At 41.6% G+C, this 15,644-nt stretch overlaps 1 protein-coding gene across 1 annotated transcript; it reads left to right on the top strand.

Annotated features, from left to right (window-relative positions):
* Positions 1 to 493: 493 nt before the first annotated feature.
* On the top strand, positions 494 to 13,800 carry LOC147634224 (uncharacterized). Its single transcript, XM_086805645.1, has 5 exons — positions 494 to 651; positions 738 to 908; positions 1,039 to 1,128; positions 1,213 to 1,325; positions 13,586 to 13,800. The coding sequence occupies exons 1-5, from the start codon at positions 494 to 496 to the stop codon at positions 13,798 to 13,800; spliced, it is 747 nt and encodes a 248-aa protein (XP_086661771.1).
* The last annotated feature ends 1,844 nt before the right edge of the window (positions 13,801 to 15,644 follow it).

The raw sequence follows: 15,644 nt of genomic DNA, 5'->3' as shown, positions 1-15,644 counted from the left end.
GCATTCGGCAGCCCTGCGAGAAATCAAAAAGTTTATGAAGCACCCGACAGCTGCTATTCCCAGATTGCCTTTCCAGAGGCTTGCCAGGAGAATTTGTGAGCAGAATGGAATTTTGTTTAGGTGGAAGGCATCGGCCTTGTTTTGCTTGCAAGAGGCCACAGAAGATTGGATGATCGAATTTTTTTTGGATAGTTACGTTCTTGCTGCCCACGCACACAGGGTGACAGTAATGAACAAGGATTTTTTCAGCCTAATAGCCCTTCGTTTCAGATACGATAAGTCACTTAGACCAATTACGTTTACTGATGAACGAATGTTACAAATTTTGGATGTCCGGCCTGTACAAAAAGTGAGAATTGAAGAGGTGACCGAGGGAGGTCCAGATCATGAGCATCAGACTCGGGAAAATTTAATGACAAGCGCTCAAAGGGAACATCAAGCTGCAATGCTTGCATTGCAAACAAAAAGGGAAAATGTTCGTGCACTCCACGCCATGAATCGGGAGGCGCTGCAATTTTTGTTGCCGGAGTTCTATGTACCCTTTAATATTAGAGGGCATAGATGTTATTTCCCGATTCATGCTGAAGAAATCAACATTTTGTTTGATCCCAAAACTGAAGTCAACGACAAAGTGCTCAGATGTGTTTTAAGGTATACTCTTTTCTCTGTCCTCCCACAATTTTTCATTCTTGGCTCTTAAAGTTGATGCCTCACTCTTGATATGTTTCCTTGTGAAGTTTTGTTATTTCGCTATTGCCCGAGGATGTACAGCAACGAGTGTTCCAGATTGATTCACTGGTCTCAACACTGTTGCTAGTAGAGTCAGTTCCGTACCTCGATGTGCTGAACTGGTTTCGGGAGGTCCAGCTGGACGATGCCCGAGTATTTTTTTTGGCATATCATGAAAAGTGAGTTTGTCTCTCTCTCTCTCTCTCTCTCTCTCTCTCTCTCTCTCTCGCATGATGTTTATAGGAATCACCGTACACGAGTTATATAGTGCTTCCTTTGGATTGAAACTAATAGAATTCTATTGTGCAGTTCCCATTGGAGTCTTCTACTAGTCGACGTGCAAGAAAATGTCATTTACCTTGCAAATTCGACATCTGGTGTCCATGGAAATGTTTTGCTGTAAGTAAAAATCATTAAGATACATATTATTGTTTGAGTTAGAAGTCCGGATTGATCAGGATAATGATTGGTCTCTGTTTACAGTGGAGTCAGGAAACTAATGGCAGCTTACGAGAGCCTCAGCATGGACATCGACACCCTGGATCGATCGACCATCCGTAGGGTTAGTGTCCCCAAACAAGAAGATGGCTACAGCTGTGGGTGGAGGGTTGCACTTAATGCAATGTTGCTGCTACGAAGCATTTTTCAGCTCCCTTCAGAGGATGTAAGCATTTTCAGCTCCCATACGCATTTGTGCGCTTGTTTATCTTCTTATATATTGTCATGTTGATCTTATTTATGCCTTGATGAATTGTGATGGCAGTTTCCATCAATGTCTCGATACGTGGACCTAGACGTCCAAACGTTTAGGGAGGAAACGATTGCGAAATTGATCGAGGTCGCTGAAGTTATGCCTCCAGACGGGCCAGTGGACTTCATCCCGCCCAATCCACGAGGGGGTATAGGCCCCCCTGAGCCTCTTACATGGGCTCCATACTTGGGAGAAGAGCCCTGGCTCCATCCTGAAGCCGATACCTATGGTTCCAGCCATAAATAGTTTTTTCCTTCTTCCAACAAATGTACGTTTGTAAATATGCAGCTATACATGTATTGGAGGGAGAACATCAAATGTAAATACACTTATCATTTGAAAATCAGAGGATCAAATTTGCTACTGTGTTCCTTCACTGCTTGCTTTCTTACTTTAAGCCTTTTTTTGTGTACATAAAAATTCAATTGGGGAATTCTTGCCTTCATTACATTGTTTTAAACAATAAAGCATTACAAAAGCAATGTTCTGAATAGATAAGTTTATTGCATATGGAAAATACATTGTCACCGTATACATGGTCACATCATATATCTTCTAGTGCCTCCAATTCATGTGGGGCTGCAACATCTTTACAAATGATCTGATGCTCTCTTCTTTTACTTAGCTTCCGACCATCGAGCTTGAAGCAAAATTGATCTGGAGGATTCTGAATAGCTACTTCTAATTCCTTCCTAACATATTCGAGAGTCCAATTCTCTTCCACTTCCAATGTCAAAGATGGGTGACCCTGTCGAATCATAACTATATCTATCAAGCAAGAGTGTCTGCCATCTCTTGTATCTTGGTCCATGCTTTCCCAGTTGTTGTTGATTCGTCGCCACCTTCTATAAGTAAATGACATGCACAGATGTTGCCTGGCAATATAGTATCTGATTCCAAAATATCATTAGGATAATTTTCCGAGTATAATCAAATAAGCGTTGTTACTGTTTCACAAAAATACATTTTAATGTTTTAACACTCACCGAAATGCAATGTCGGAGGTGTTCAATCGACATTCGATCAAATCATCTCCCTTTGATGATTTCACTCTCCAACCTTTGTCAAACAAATGATCAAGCCAGACTTCATCTACATCTTTGCACACAAAAGTTGTTCTAGTTTTTCTCAATTGTTTACAATCAGAAAATAAATGAACAAAGCATGCAATTGGAACAAACAAACTTAAGTGCACATTTCTTGCACCAATGCTAGGCTTCATAGCACATTTAATATCATTAAACATTTTGGTCCTGTATGACTCTATCACTTCTGTGTCAAGCAATGGCCACTCCGGACTATCAAGTGCGGGCAACGGAATACGTTCCAACTTTCCATGTCGACTCGATTGAGTGGGCAAGGTATAAAATGAGTCATAGAAATATGTTCTACTTCTTGCGAGATCACTTGGTGCACGACCTTCATATTGAAGTTCCCCCACCTCACCATGTACGACATTCAAGAACCCCGTCAAGCATTGTGCAGGCTCCCACTCCTGAAGGTTGGATGGGTACAAATCTGTGCAAGGCAGAAAAATGTATATCAATCACCTTATTTGCAACGTTGAAATACAAAACACAAGCACTTACAATGTGGTCTGTGTCTTGGAAGTCCTTCCAATGGTCCCACGTTGATCTCTTTTTGCATGAATACATGCTGGATCAACACTTCTTTGACAGTTTTCCCTCCTGGTGCCATCTTAAAGTCAAGGATCCTTCCTTTCCAATGTTTGGCCAAGTCTTCAGATGCCTTTCCCTTCACTCGGTAGTGGCCTTGTTTTCCTGGCTGCATAGTGACCCAAGAGTACTTCCTGTATACTTGGGGAATCCATTCTTCGTTCTCGTCTTTTATGTTATACAACACAACAGATGAGATACTGCTCCTTGCTCGTTTCAGTCCACTTTCGGGTGCCATGATAGAATAACAGACGTATGAGAAAGAAGAAGTAGCAGAAAGTGGATGACTGGGCTAACCGCTTTTGTGGATCAAGGAGGGAGGATGAAATGAGGGACGGTGTGTTCTTTTTGGGCGCCAAAGATGTTTCAAGATTCAAAAGTGAAACCAAGTTGAGGGAATAACCGGGAGAATGTGTATCTATCTATTCCAAGCATTCAAGCTTCATTAGTTCTAGGGGTGGTGGAAAGAATTTTTTAGTGCTCCACGTCTAACACAGGAATGTGGAAAACATTCTTTTATTGTGTTAGTTTCTGACAAAAAAACGGTTTTAAATATTTTAAGACAAGGTGATGGTTTTTTTTAATATTTCATGAAGATAAGAGTTTCTCCACGTTTTGGGTGGGTTTGTACAGAGGTCCCACCACCGGTGAATCTCGTTCGTAGATTACATGTCACTCAATCTATGTGTCTATTATTATATTATTGTTGAAACAGCCCTCTTTTGAGTCCAGAATTTTCCTAATGGAAGAGAGTGACCCCTTGGATTCTAGGACACGCCCAATGGAATCACCAGAGTCCAACCCTCCTCCCACAGCAACACCAACACACACACATGCAGGACCTTCTAGTGGGAGCAAGCGTGTGAAGAAGACACCACAATGCAAACACCCTAGATATCGATAGAGAGGCCAATGATGAGCAGTTCGATTGGGTTGGTGAAAACATTCCTACATTGCGCAGCACCATAGGTAGCAAGACCCTACTACCAGGACAGGGTGCCCTACCTACCCGGGAGGAACTTGATACACAGGTACCACAGCAACAGGAGGAGGCAACGGGAGGAGAAGGATTCAGACTATGAGAGAGACCAAGAGGAGGTTCCTACAAGTGCGCGCAAGCGTAGAAAGGTCAAGCTCTTCAAGCCAAGGAAGTCCCAACCTCGCCAATGCACCAACACAACACAGAGAGTTCCAAGGAGAAGGATGTGCCAAGGGCATAGGGCTCTACAAGAAATCAAGTTTTATCAGAGGAACACTTAGTTGCTATAAGAAGAGCCCCTTTTTCTTGCACAGTGAAGTAGATTCTCCAACGATATAGTTCCGTGTGCAGGGGTTTGCCCTTGAAGCATTGCAAGAAGCCTCCGAGGCTTACATTGTTGGGTTTTTTGAAGACACCAACCTCCTTGAAATACATGCAAAGAGGATTACCATATCAGCCAAGGACATGCAACGAGCTGGGCGCATTCGAGGCGAGCAAGACACGATCTAGAGATCTTAGATGTTAACCTTTTTTTTGAAGCAACTCTTTTGTTTCAAACCCCCCTTTGTAACAAGCCTATCTAGCTTTCATTTGTAACCTTTTGATAATTAAAATTTTAAGTTTCTCTTACAATATCTTGGTGTCATCATGTTTGTTTGACATGGAGTGTCTATCATGTGTCAGTTTGTCACCCAAGGCATCAAAAATACTCCTGGAGGACTGAGAAAGCTGTGCCAGAATAGTGCAAATTTGGCCTCTGCAAAACAGCGATGTAGGCTCAAAATTCGCACTGTTCTGGCACTTCTCCCCTAGCCACTCAGGATCATTTTTGATGCATTTATAATGAAGTTGAGCACACTAATTGTGAGAAACAATAGTTTATAAGATAAAAATAGCTTTAATCATGTGTAAAAATATAGTGTTTATCATCCAATACATCAGAATTGCTCCTGGAGGACTGGGGAAGTTATGCCAGAACAGTGCGAATTTAGGTTCTACATCGGCGGTGCAGGCTCAAAATTTGCACTGTTATGGCACTGCCACTACAAGAGCTTGAGGGCATACCGATGCTAAAATACCGACGCAAATGTCGAACGTCGGTATGCCCGTCGTAATGTTGCAGGAGACAAGTCGGGCGGGGTATTTTCAAATTTTCGTTTACCGACGCGTATACCGAAGCGCATACTGACGGTTATTCCGAAGCATATACCGACGCATATTCCGAAGCATATACCGACGCATATTCCGGAGCATATACCAACGCTCGTAAGTTTTTTACAGCCGAGAGCGTATTTTCTGATTTTTTCGCAGGCAGCGTTGCAGAGAAGGTATGCAACGTCTCTTTCTCTCCCTCTCCTCTTTTTTCCTCTCTCCTCTTTTCTCCTTCTTTCTTCTTTTCTCCTCTTCTCCTTCTCCTAATATGTTCTTGCTTTTACTTTTTAATTTAAGAATTAGGACGTTTAGGGTTTTGTGTTTTTTTGGCTCTCTATGCATGTTGAGAGCTCTCTATGTATGCATAGATCTCCTAATGCATGCATAGAGATTTTAGGGTTTTGTATTAGTTCTTATTCTTGTGTTTAATTTACTAATTATTTTGTTTAATATTTTGTTTTGCAGCTCTTTCACCAATCTTTCACCAATCCTCTCCTTCAGCTTCGCAAAAAAGAGGTAGATCCTCTTTCGATTTTTCTTGTTTATGCTTTTTTCTATGTATTATTGCATCCCTGTTTTATGGTTTAGGATTAGTTTAGGGTTCTTGTAAGCTTATACATAGGATTAATTTAATATCTATGCATAAAACCTATCATAAGCTTGCAATCTCTATGCATAGTCTTCTTGCAAGCTTCATGCATAAGCTCTATTCATAGAGCTTGCGAGCTTGTGAAATCTCTATGCATAAGCTCTATGCATAGGCTTTATGCATAGAGTTTGCAAGCTTATAAAATCTCTATGCATAGGTTTCTTGAAAGCTTGCATGGACATTGTACATAGAGCTTGCATAGCCTTCTTGTTGAAAGCTCTATGCATAGCCTTCTTGTAAAAGCTCAATGCATATGCTCTATGTATAGGCTTTATACATAGAGGTTGTAAGATTATGAAAGCTCTATACATAGGGCTTGTAAGCTTATGCAAGCTCTATACATAGAGTTTATGCATAGAGCTATATGAATCTGGCTGAATGCATGAATTAAGATCTATGCATAAAGCTTAATACATAATGTTTTATGTATAAATCTTATGGATGAGCTTTATGCATAAGGCTTCACATGCGTTATGTTTTTTTGCATAAACCTTTTTTTGATGTAGAGTGCCTTGCATGGATGGAAAGCATAAGCTTTTTGAATGTTTATACTCTCTTATACATATAACATATATTTCTTATGCTCTGTTTTTCTATGCATAAGGTATTCTCTTTATTCATAGAGTTTATATATGTTATCAAGGTAAGATCTCTTATCCATGTAAAACAAGATCATGTTTATTACACCATTGGGTGATAGGATTAAGGGTTAGCATAGTGCATAAGGCTTATAGCATAGATCTTATGCATAAGTCTTGCATAGAGCTTATGCATAAGACTTATGCATAGAGCTTATGCATAAGACTTATGCATATGGCTTATGCATAGAGCGTATGCATAAGACTTATGCATATGGCTTATGCATAGAGTTATGCATAAGACTTATGCATAGAGCTTATGCATAGAGCGTATGCATATGGCATATGCATAAGTCTTATGCATAAGCTCTATGCATACACTCTATGCATAAGTCTTATGCATAAGCCAACTGCATAAGCCTTATGCATAAGCCATATGCATAAGTCTTATGCATAAGCTCTATGCATAAGTCTTATGCATATGGCTTATGCATAGAGCGTATGCATATGGCTTATGCATAGAGCTTATGCATAAGACTTATGCATAGAGCGTATGCATAAGACTTATGCATAGAGCTTATGCATAAGACTTATGCATATGGCTTATGCATAGAGCTTATGCATAAGACTTATGCAGTTGGCTTATGCATAGAGCTTATGCATAAGTCTTGCAGCCTTATTATGCAAGCTTATAGTTAAGGCTTACAAGCCTTACTATGCATACGATTGCATAAACCTTATTCATAAAGCTTGCATAAGACTTACGTATAGAGCTCAATGTGTAGGCTCTATTTAGAGAATCTATGCATTTAGATTTTTGCATAAGGCCTTTATAAATAGCTATTTATGAATAGAGATAGCTTCTCTCTCCATCCTTGTTCAAATTCATCTTAATTTTGTATGGAGAGAAGATAAGCTAAGGTATAAGTTATTTTTAAAATCTCCCTCAAAACGGCTGGGGAAAAGAAGCCCGTTTGACACTTTTTTAAATATTTTTAAAGTCTCCCTCAACGGCTGGGGAAAAGAAGCCCGTTTGACGCTTTAAATGTTATTTTTTAAAATCTCCCTCATGGCTGGGGAAAAGAAGCCCTATTTTATGGTTTACATAGTGCTTTGTGTAATGCATAATAATTTGTGTTTAATGAGCTGCATATACATGTTATCCTGCTAGATGGAGCCTCTTAATCTTGATGTATTTGTAGCAATTTTATTTATGTAAATGTATGTATGTGGGCTAAATGTTGATTTCTACAAGTTATAATTGTTAATCGTTTGTGCAGGAGTTGGCCATGAATCGCCGCGAGAGGAGAAGTACGCTCACAAACATGGCCTTGTGGCCTTATTTGAGATGCTTGAAGAAGAAGGAGATACCGTCAATTGGGAGGCATTACCATGATGTAAGATGACCTTCAAACTAATGGTATATGATCAAAACATTCTTGAGTATTAATGTTTAATCTAATTTCTTGTTTGTCGATCAGGAAAATAAAAAAATGAGCACGGTTGTTTTTGTGCTCTATTTTAGACAGAATGGTGCTGTCTGTTTGCTGTTGTTGATCCTGTTCATTGCAGGCAGCCAGGCAACAGGCAGCACTATTCTGCCCAAAAAAAATTTTCTGGTACAGCGTCGGTATATTCCCCGGTACTGGCGTCGGTATATTCATTGGTATATCTCTCGGTATTGGCATCGGTGTAGAGCCCGGTACACCCCGGTATACACCCCGGTATATGCACCGGTATAGACGCCGAAATAGCCATCGGTATTATCCCCGGTGAGCGTCGGTATAGACACCGGTATAGGCGCCGGTATTGTTACCCGACGCTTATACCGACGCTATTGTTCCGGCGCTTATACCGGCGTTTATACCGATGACAGGGCTTTTTTAGACCCCATTGAATGACATCGGTATAAGCGTCGGTATTAGGCTAACATGTAGTAGTGTGCTCTCCCAACCACTCAGGATCATTTCTGATGCATTTATAATGAAGTTGAGCACACTAATTGTGAGAAATAGTAGTTTATAAGATAAAAACACCTTTAATGATGTATAAAAATATAGCGTTTATCATCTAATGCATCAGAATTACTCCTAGAGGATTGGGGAAGCTATGCTAGAATAGTGTGAATTTAGGCTCTGCAAAACGGCGATGTAGGCTCAGAATTCGCACTGTTCTGGCACTGCTCCCCCAGCCACTCAAGATCATTTCTGATGCATTTATAATGAAGTTGAGCACACTAATTGTGAGAAATAGTAGTTTATAAGATAAAAATACCTTTAATCATGTGTAAAAATATAGTATTTATCATCTAATGCATCAAAATTACTCCTGGGGAGGACTGGGAAAGCTATGCCAAAAACAGTGCGAATTTAGATTCTGCAGCAGCGGCGGTGCAGGCTCAAAATTTGCACTGTTCTGGCACTGCTCCCCCAACCACTCAGGATCATTTCTGATGCATTTATAATGAAGTTGAGTACACAAATTGTGAGAAACAATAGTTTGTAAGATGAAAATAGCTTTAATCATGTGTAAAAATATAGTATTTATCATCCAATGCATCAGAATTGCTCTTGGAGGACTGGGAAAGCTATGCTAGAACAGTGCGAATTTAGGCTCTACAGTTGCAGGCTCAAAATTTTCACTGCTCCCCCAGTCAGTCAGGATCATTTCTGATGCATTTATTATGAAGTTGAGTACACTAATTGTGAGAATTAATAGTTTATAGGATAAAAACAGCTTTAATCATGTGTAAAATTACATTATTTGTCATCCAACGTATCAGAATTGCTCCTAGAGGGCTGGGGAAGCTATGCCAGAACAGTGCAAATTTGTGCTCTACAGCAAGGGTGTAGGCTCAATATTCGCACTGTTCTGGCACTGCTCCCCCAGTCACTCAGAATCATTTTTGATGCATTTATAATCAAGTTGAGTACATTGATTATGAGGAACATTAATTTTCAAGATAAAAATACCTTTAATCATGTGTAAAATATATTTTTTTATCATCCAATACATCAAAATTGCTCCTGAAGGGCTGAGGAAGCTGTGCCAAAACAGTGCGAATTTGGGCTCTACAACAACGGTGCAAGCTCAAAATTCGCACTATTCTGGCACTACTCCCCCCCAGGCTCCCAGGGTCATTTCTGATGCATTCACAAAAACATTGATGGTACAAACTAGAAAAAACAATGATATACTTGATGAAAATAAGTTTGCAAAAATTGTATTGTATTCATAATAAGAAATGATACATCATCTTTACAAAAGCTTTCTTACAATATTGAGCTTCCTTCTCTTGTTATTGGGTAGAGTGTGCTCAAGGAGTGATTGGGCTATTTCTTGAGGATCCTCTATGCCTATGCTTTTGGCTATACCTATACGAGCAAGAAGCTTACCCCTAAATCCAGAACCAAAAACATCGAAGGCAAGGGATTTTTTAATCAGAACTATACATTTGGTGCTCTGTGCCATAGAGGCTACACAGAGCACCTTAGAGAGGGCGTTCAAGAAGAAGAGAGTGAAGGCAGATTGAGGGATGTAGTCCCTATGGATAATGGCGATGCCATCCACAGGAAGTCAACCAAGATAGTGTGCTAATGCAGCATTATGTCCATGGACCTTGGCCTGGTCTTTGCTACCGCTGCCTCTCCCAGCAAATGCGTCAATTTCAACCACCCTCTGCAATCAAAGGAAAAATCAAAATATTTTCCTATACATAATTACAAATGTTTCGAGGTTGTAAAAGGTCGATAATTACCTCTTGCTCAATGTCTTCTTTTGCCAAAGTGCTGGTGGGGGCGGAGAGGTCAATCGAGGACTTAGCCTCATCCTTTTTTGGTGCTTTGGTCTCCTCCATTACTCCAGTGATATTCTTTTCAGCCTCTAGCTTGTCTTGTAAGGTTGTGAATTCCTCCTCTGGAACTAGGGCTTGCTCCACGGTCTCAACCACAATTTCCTTGACCAAAGCAACTGTCTCTACGATAGATTCTTCAAGGGGTAATATAGCACTATCTAGGTGAGAAATGAGGTTGGACGTATCAAGGTCCACCTCACATCACGTGCATATAATGACCAAGCATTCTCAAGCTAGCTGTCTTTTCAAGGTCATGAAGAAATAAGTATTCTTCACCTTCCACCACAATGGTGCTCAAGAGATTGATCTCAAGCTCTGGCAGCACCTTGCTCTCCTCATGTGGGGAAGATGGCCCCACATCTTCTAATACAGTGGGCTGTTCAGCTACAGATTGTGCACCCTCTGGAAAGTGCTATGATGCAAGCTGCTCTTCTACACCAGCACTTGTTCCTACTGCCTTCACTTCCTTGTCATCCCTCAAATACCCTGCCAAACTGCAATGCAGGCATCTCTACCTCCTCATCCGAATCCTCATCGGATGATGAGGAATGCAAAAGTGGCGAGCCATGAGAGGAACCTAGTTCCTAAATTGCCCTTCCCCAACCTCTTTCCCTCCTGCTTATTGAAGGTACAGTAAGCTCTTGCAGGGATGTAGATGTCGATGAAGCGTTCAAGGCACTAAATGTAGGGGCGGGCATATTGTTGAATGTACTTAAGCAACTCAATAGGCACCCATCGATCATTGGGGCAATGTGGAAAGGAGATGGAGTGGGGAGCCAAGTATTGCTCCATGTATGCAATCTGCGTCTCATAATGTCAAGGGCAAGCGACTTTTCAAAGTCGACTTCACGAGAGAACATGACAAAGAGCTCGCTCTTGCCCGCCCAAAAGTTGTCAAAGTGGGTAGCCATGTGAATGCAAAGAGATAGTGTGAGCTCATGCTTGGTTTCTATCACGTGAAAATGAGAAAGAAGGCACCTTTGGCTATTTATAGTTAAAATTTAAAGTTTGGCCTTTTTACACTAGACCTCTAGACAAAAAAATTACAGTTTGCAAAAATATTAAGATTTTAATTAAATAAAGTTTAGTTAAAAAAGAGCCTACTTACAAAATTACAAGCATGTCATCTAATGTAAAATTGTTTTTCTTCATTTTTTGCCCCTCTTGTGGCATTTACTTCATGTTGATCTCCATCTCCTTGTTGACTTGAAAGCTTGTCATTGCCTCCACCTCGATCCTGAAACTCTTGCCCCTCATGTGCATCAGAACAAAGGCTATTTTTCCATATACTCTATTCATCTTCAAGCTCTTCCACATGCCTACTACCTATCTGTTGGTAGGGCTATGCACCTTGCTGCTGAAAATTCAAGGTCCCCCATTTGCCATGATTCTAAGACCATGGTTGTCCTCTCCTTACACTTCCCAATCTATAAAAATATAGAAAGTGGCACAATAACCAGAAAGTGTAAGGGTTAACTCTAGACATCCAGTGGAATCAGATATACCTTTCTTCTCATCAACTTGAAACTTGACTCTTCCACATTGTCAAAGCCCATGATGCTAAAGTGTTGACGCAGGTCTGTTAGGCTCCAATGCTTGCTTGCTGCCACTCGCTCAATCCATCCATTTTGCATCATCACACAGCTACCTCAATAGGCATAATTTCTTCTTCTGAGGCTTGAAGTGGGATCCATGTCCCGTGCTTTTGCATCCATCTTTGGTAGTGCAGACGCTTGTACAAAATAGAGCGTGCCTTCAAGAACCTGAAACACACTGTAGAATCTACTACATTGCACTTGTACACATCACCTTGATGTGACCCCTCATTAACCTCCCAACCCTCTCCTAGTAATCCTTGAATGAGGTCAGACCATACCTCAACATGTGCACAAAAACATGTAAAGGACAAAACCAATTTAGCCCTATTGACCTAGATGCCTTTGAAAACTTGAGTGATGTATTGATATCACTTACCATCTTAAACTTTAAGCATAAGATGGTCCAAGCATCAGGTTTGGGCCATTCGGGATTGTTAAGAGGGGGGTTGGGGATCTCTTCTAGCTTGCCAAATAAACCTGGTTTTTTATCTACAAAATGTGAGTGAGAAAAGAAAAAGATATTGTTCTGTACAAGATCACTTGGGCTTTCACATACAAACATTGCCTCTCCAATGGATGCATAGCATAGAAAACTCCAGTGAGGCTTCGGAGTGGTTGATCCTCAACATAATTAGAGGGAAAAATATCTGCAGAGAGACATAAGAAAATGGAGAATCATAAGAAAATTTGAAACAAAAAATCCAATATTAGCATGTTGTTAAAGCTGTGTTTATGTTACACTGACAATTTGAAGGAAACCTTGGTCATTGGCCTTGAATGTACAGGGCTCCAAGGGTATACACATGTTGCACTATGGAAACCGGTCCTTCCTTCTTAGTATACTTGAAGCCTTGTAGCCGCCCCTTCCAATGATGTAGCATACTCCACAGTTGTTTGATGCACTCGATGTGGTCCCTTAGAGCTTGGCTGCATGTCCCTAGGTCTTCTCACATTACTGGAAGAGGCCATGAATATAAGAAAAGAGAAGAAGGTAAAAGAAAAGCTTGTTTTAACAGAAGAGTGGAGGAGGAAGCTTGAGACTAAGGGAGCTTGACAAGGAGGGAGAGCTTGAGAGGTATGGAGTTTTTGTAGCAATGGAGAGCTTAGAAGAGAAAGAAAGAGGTTCAAAATGAGCTTTCCAAACCTAGAGTATGTTGGGGGGAAGTTTGAGAGGGAAAACACACTTTTGGGAAAAAATTAATTTTTTTTATTTTTTAGGGTTTTTCATCTACGCGATTCTAGGTGGGGGGACCTCTAAGTTTGGGCCCAAGAGAGGTGGGGGGACAAGAGTAGTAATTAGGCCCCATAGCAAACCAAAGCCTAGGCCCCCTAGGGTCAAAGAAGTAAAAAATTTGCACCTAGCCCTCTTCCTATTAGTCCATTCCTAATCAAAAGTTAATCCAAGAGGCCCTCTTTAGGTCCAAAAAATTCCTAATGTGTTGGTAGCCAATATGCTCGAGCGATTCCTACATGCCTTAGGATTGGACGGAGGGCCTAATTTGAGAATAACAATGATCTTGTGAGGATCTAGAGAGAAAGACCATTGATTGAAATAATGTGACCCAACAAGACACCATGACTGTATGACTGTTAACCAATGGGGTTCTAGGACAATCCCAGGTGTAGTAGTCTCAGCTCTCCAGGCAATGGAGGAATGGGGGCGAGTCCTCTGGTACAGTGCATTGAGCTTGCATGTGACCGCTCCTCCCACAATGGTAGCATATAAGAGGCCGGGTGGGGTTTTTGGGAGGACGATGATTGGCAGACCTTTGGTTAGGTCAGGCCCCATACGTGTTGCTGGCGGGGCCAGAGGTACTAGAGGAGCTGCCGCATAGACTACCAAGGGGTGGATTTTGATAAACTTGAGGTGCTTGTGGGACTAGCGCGGGTGGGAGGTACGATTGATAGGTTGGGAGAGTGCCTACTTGATATGGGATTTACATAGGCAGGGAGTCAAGTATGTTAGGGTTGCTCCAGGATGAGCGGTGCTGGTGTATGCTACCGTGGCTACTTGAGCTCCCTGTTCAGATGATGTGGCCTGGGGCAGTGAAGGGGCTTGTACAAAAGTAGCCATGGGGGGCAGCTAAGTAGGACGGACTAGTGGTGACAGGGTTAATATACGCTTGGGACTGGGGACTTGGGACTGGGGGTAACTACTCCAGCTGATTGAGGATTCAAGAAGGGTGTTGGGTTTGGTTTGTGGCTAGGGGCTTGGGCAAAAGTTGAAGCACTACTGGTTGGGGTCACCTTGTAGTCTTCGGGGAAGGGATTAAGTGGGGTGGAACCTTGCTTAAGTTGTTGCGTAAGGTGGAGTCCCTTGACGTAGTAACACTCCTTGTCCTCATGGCCCGCCAAAATGAGCGGGAGGAAAATTCCCACGTGGGTGGATTGGTGGCCTTCTCTGTATGAATCCTGTGGAGCCATTAGTGAAGCGGGTTGAGCTTTCCACAATGTTTGCTTAGACTACATGTGCTTTCCTCCCATTGTATTTGCATGCCTTTGTGGTATGTGTGGTGATTCTACAAATGGCACACAAGAGCCATGATTCTGACACCTCGAACACACCAAGTGCCTGACTAGGGGACTTCACTCCATCACTCGTCAATTGAGCCATGGCTCAATCAGTTCCTTGGTTGTCTTTCTTGCCTTCTTGCTCTTTGACCTTGCCTTGCGATCTTCCTCGTCCTCCTTTGATTCCTCACTTGAAGTTGAATGATCAGAATCATCCTCCTTCTCCTCCTTTGATTCCTCACTTGAAGTTGAGTGATCAGAATCATCCTCCTTCTCCTCCTCAGAGTCGAAAGAGGACCTTTTGGAATTCCACTTGCTCTTGCTCTTGCCTTTGCTCTTGATGGACCCTACCAACATGCACTCTACCATGAGAGCTGATTCAACCATCCAGAGTCATTGTGGCAAGATCAGAACTAGTCACTACCCTTTTCAACTGCTTGCTTAATCCCTTCATGAAATAGGAATTGAGGTTCTCCTCCGTGGGCCAATTAGACGCATCCAGTCTTTGGAGAAGCTTCCAAAACTTAGCAGCATAGCCGTGAGGCGTTTTTGGTTCATCCAACATATCTTATCAAGCACATGTATGGAGGTTTTATCTTCCCTGAATCTTTGAAGAAAGGCATCCTTGATTGCATCATATGTGGGGAAATGAGCATACTAAGCAACCCAAAGAGCGGCACATTTTTGTAAAGTTGGGACAAAAGTGGCTTTCTTGAAGTTCTGATCCATCGAGCCGAGGATGTTCATGTGCCAGGCATTGTCAAAGAGACAGATGTGATTACTACATCCTCTTTGGATTTCCCAAATAATTTTGGATACTTGTCCATGAGACAGCTGATCGTTGAAGCATGTTGTAATGTAGAAAGTGGGGAGTGTCAAAATCATGGGGAGTATGCACAACGGAAGCAATAGTTGATGGCAAAATAGAGCAACATATATGAGAGAGAGCAAGAACACAAGATGTATAGAAAGCTTCTGTATTACCTTCTATTTCAGCCACCCCAAAGTTGGCTTGACCTTCACCTTATGAATGTCTTGATTGTGTTACTTGTGTTACAAAAAGTGAAGCGTCCTGCCCTTTATATAGGGTTCACCAAGGGCTAGAATTGGGCCAACCCTAGATCCCTTTTCCACCTACATGCCCACTTTATTTGGGGTGTGTTCACAC

Source organism: Cibotium barometz, chromosome 11 (assembly GCF_041138505.1).
Source record: "Cibotium barometz isolate CiBa-2024 chromosome 11, ASM4113850v1, whole genome shotgun sequence".
Classification (NCBI taxonomy): Eukaryota; Viridiplantae; Streptophyta; class Polypodiopsida; order Cyatheales; family Cibotiaceae; genus Cibotium; species Cibotium barometz.
Note: the sequence above shows the minus strand (reverse complement) of the source record. Positions and strands in the feature narration are given on the sequence as shown.